Genomic DNA, 3,031 nt, shown 5'->3' on the forward strand with positions numbered 1-3,031 from the left:
ATTAAAAGAATGAAAAGACAAGCCACAGATTGGGAGAAAATATATATAAAAGATATATCGGACTCCATTCAAAATATACAAACAACTCTTAAAACTTAACTGTAAGTAAACAACCCAATTTAAAAATGAGCAGAAGACCTGAATAAACACTTCACCAAAGAAGACACATGGGAGTAAACACACAGACAAACACACAGTTTAGCTCAGTGTTTCCACTGCTTGCCTTGCAAATGCAAGGTTCCAAGTTCAACCCCTGGTACCAAAACAAGCACACGGAAGACACTAACTTCTTCTGTGGCTGGGCTGTCCTTGTACTGCCCCTCCCGAGTCGGAATATTGAAATCCTGACCCCTAAATTGACAGTGTGAGGAGGTGGGGCGTTTGGTAGGTAAGCCAGGAAGGTGATGCCTTCAAGAATGGGATTAGTGCCTTTAGAGTTGCTTCTTTTTTTTTTTCTTTTTTTGCAGTATAGGGAACAGGGTACACTCCCAACCCAAGAGACAGCGATCACTTGCCCTTTGGCCACGAGGTTAAAGCGAAAGGAGAGCTGTCTGGAAGCAGCCCTGACCAGCAGTGGCTTGAGCCTTGTCCTGGGCCTTTCTGGCCCCCAGAAATGTGAGAAACAGATTTCTGTCTATGCTCCTTCTGCGATAGCTACCCCATTGGCTAATACAGCATCACGTGTCATTAAGGGGCTACAAATTAAAACGTCTAGATAGATAACTACTACCGTAACTTCTAACATGAACAAATCCGAAACACTGACAACACTAAATGTCTGCAAGGATGTGGAACACTGCAAAGCAGTGCAGTCACTCTGAAGGAAAGCTTGGCCGTTCCTCACAAAACTAAACACTCCCTAACCAGTACCACTCCTTGCTGCTTACCCAGATAAGATGAAAAGTTACATCCACAAAGCCTGACCAGAGATGTTTATAGCAGCTTTGCTCGTAACTACCAAAACCTGGAGGCAATAGCCATGTTCTCCAGCAAGTCAGTGGTACTCCACTTGACAAAAGATTGTGCTGTACTAAAAGAAACTAAACCAGACATGGTGGCCCATGTCTGGAAACCCAGCATTCAGGAGGCTGAGGCAAGAGGATCCCTGCAAGTTCAAGGCCAGCCTGGGCTACATACAGAGTTAAAGACCAGCCTTCACTACCAAGTGAAAGCCTATCTCAAAAACAAAAACAATAAATAGATGAATGAAAGAAACTATGAAGCTTCTGACAGGCAACAGAGGAGACTTACAAGAATATAACAAAGCAAAAGAAATGGAAAAGGTCACATAACATAAAGACCAGACCAGCAGGGCAGTCCCCGCCTGTAATACCAGCTCTGGGAAGGCTGAGGCAGGAGGATCACCCAAGGCCAGCCTAGATCTCATAGTGAGCTCAAGGCCAGCCTAAACTACATAGGTAGGCCCTGTCTCAAAAAAATTGGGGGAGAAAAAAAAAATCAAGCTGAGGAAGGGGTGTCCAGGGCTCGGGGAAGGAAGTGCAGGTGCTCCGTGTGGTACAGCAGGGCAAGTCCGCGATGTCACACGGGTGTCTAGACCCACTGCTGGCCAGCACCACAGCAGTGCAGAGACCCTGGGCAGCAGTTAGCCGCTCTGAGTGTAATAAACAAACCACGCCACTGCAGTGTCCATACTGGGCCAGTGTGCAGGGGACGAGTCACATGGGACTCTGCTTTCGCTCACCCTTTCACTCCCAAAATAAAGTCTACTAAAAAAGTATTCATCTGTAAGTGGTTAAGGGTGAAAAGATGAACCACAAAGGGCAAAATGTGTTTCAAATGTAGTTAACGGATAACCGCAAAATTAAAAATTAAAAATAAACTTTATTGGAAAGCTAGGGAGAAGGCACGCAATTTCAAAATGCCGGAGACAACGGGGATCTGCGCATCGTATCTGGAGGGGTCCCTGGAGGAACGACCAGGAAGCATACGGAAAAGGGGCAGAGGAGCGGCCCGGCCTCCAGGGGCGCCATAGCGCTACCCGCTGCACGCGGCAGGCACCAGCCTGACTCACCACTTCCTCTTCCTGGAGCCAGGGCTCATGGGAGATATGCAAATACCCCCAAGGTACCATGGGAGTCCTTTAAAGCCGAAGTGGGCGGGCCCACTTCGCCGGTCCTAGGCGCTGAGGCTCGAGGCTCGAGGCTTGGAAGGTGAGGGGCACTGGGAGGAGTGGGTGGCCTGGGGCCGGGCCGAGCCGGGGCCTGAGGGGACCGGTCCCTCGGTCCTCGTGGACCACTTGGGCCAGGGAGGATTCTTGCTGCCTCTTCCAGGTCCCGAGCTCCACAAGCAGGACTGACGAGTTTAGGAGCTGAGAGCGTCAGGGTGATTGGCGAGGTTGGGGGTTCACCAGTGGACCCCTGACACGCGTGGCTCAAGCCGAGTGAGGCCCAGCCAACTAGCCGGAACCCCCACACCCCTCCACGCGGAAACCCCAGCAGCCTGCCCACCAGGGGGCGCCTGACCCCGCTTCCTTTGCCTTCCCAGGTCGGAGCGGTGCTCAGCTGGAGAAGTTTCCAGAAGCTCAAGCTTCCAACCTCGGCAGGTTCTACCTCCAGGTCTCCGGGCAAGAAACACCTTCCTGCTCCTGCCTTCTTCCTCCCCCGCCCCACCCAGCGCCTCACTAGCAGCCGGGCGCCGGTCCTCCCAGTCCGCAGCGAGCTCCCCCTTGCCCCTCACCCCGAGAGGCAGCAGCGTGGCCATGTGCCCCCCGGTGGCCGTGCGCAAGAGCAGAGAGGGCATGACCTACCTGTACGCTTCCTGGCTGTATGAGCTGAAGCACGGAAGCCCCCTGGAGGTCTGCTTCACTTGCTTCAAGGTTGCCTTCATGGACCTCAAAGACATGCTGGAGTCGGAGGACTGGGACGACGAAGAGTGGGACCCCATGGAGCTGGATGAGGCAGAGCACGAGCAGGCAGTGGCCCTGGGGCCGGGGCCAGAGCCGGGGCCGGGGCCTGGGCCTACCAGTCAGACACAGCCCAAGTTCACACAGGTGTGACTTTCATACATGAAA

The 3,031-nt window shown here is 52.7% G+C and overlaps 1 protein-coding gene across 1 annotated transcript in view; it reads left to right on the forward strand.

Annotated features, from left to right (window-relative positions):
• Nucleotides 1–1,994: 1,994 nt before the first annotated feature.
• The window catches only part of Tex19 (testis expressed 19), a 2,284-nt gene continuing 1,247 nt past the window's right edge, over nucleotides 1,995–3,031 (forward strand). The window contains exons 1-2 of the mRNA XM_010618753.3: nucleotides 1,995–2,085; nucleotides 2,506–3,010. Coding sequence (XP_010617055.2) covers nucleotides 2,060–2,085; nucleotides 2,506–3,010 — 531 coding nt within the window. The 5' untranslated portion in view covers nucleotides 1,995–2,059. The remainder of the gene's footprint in view (nucleotides 2,086–2,505; nucleotides 3,011–3,031) is intronic.

This window comes from Fukomys damarensis, unplaced genomic scaffold (genome assembly GCF_012274545.1).
Source record: "Fukomys damarensis isolate Sample0158 unplaced genomic scaffold, DMR_v1.0_HiC HiC_scaffold_23, whole genome shotgun sequence".
NCBI lineage: Eukaryota > Metazoa > Chordata > Mammalia > Rodentia > Bathyergidae > Fukomys > Fukomys damarensis.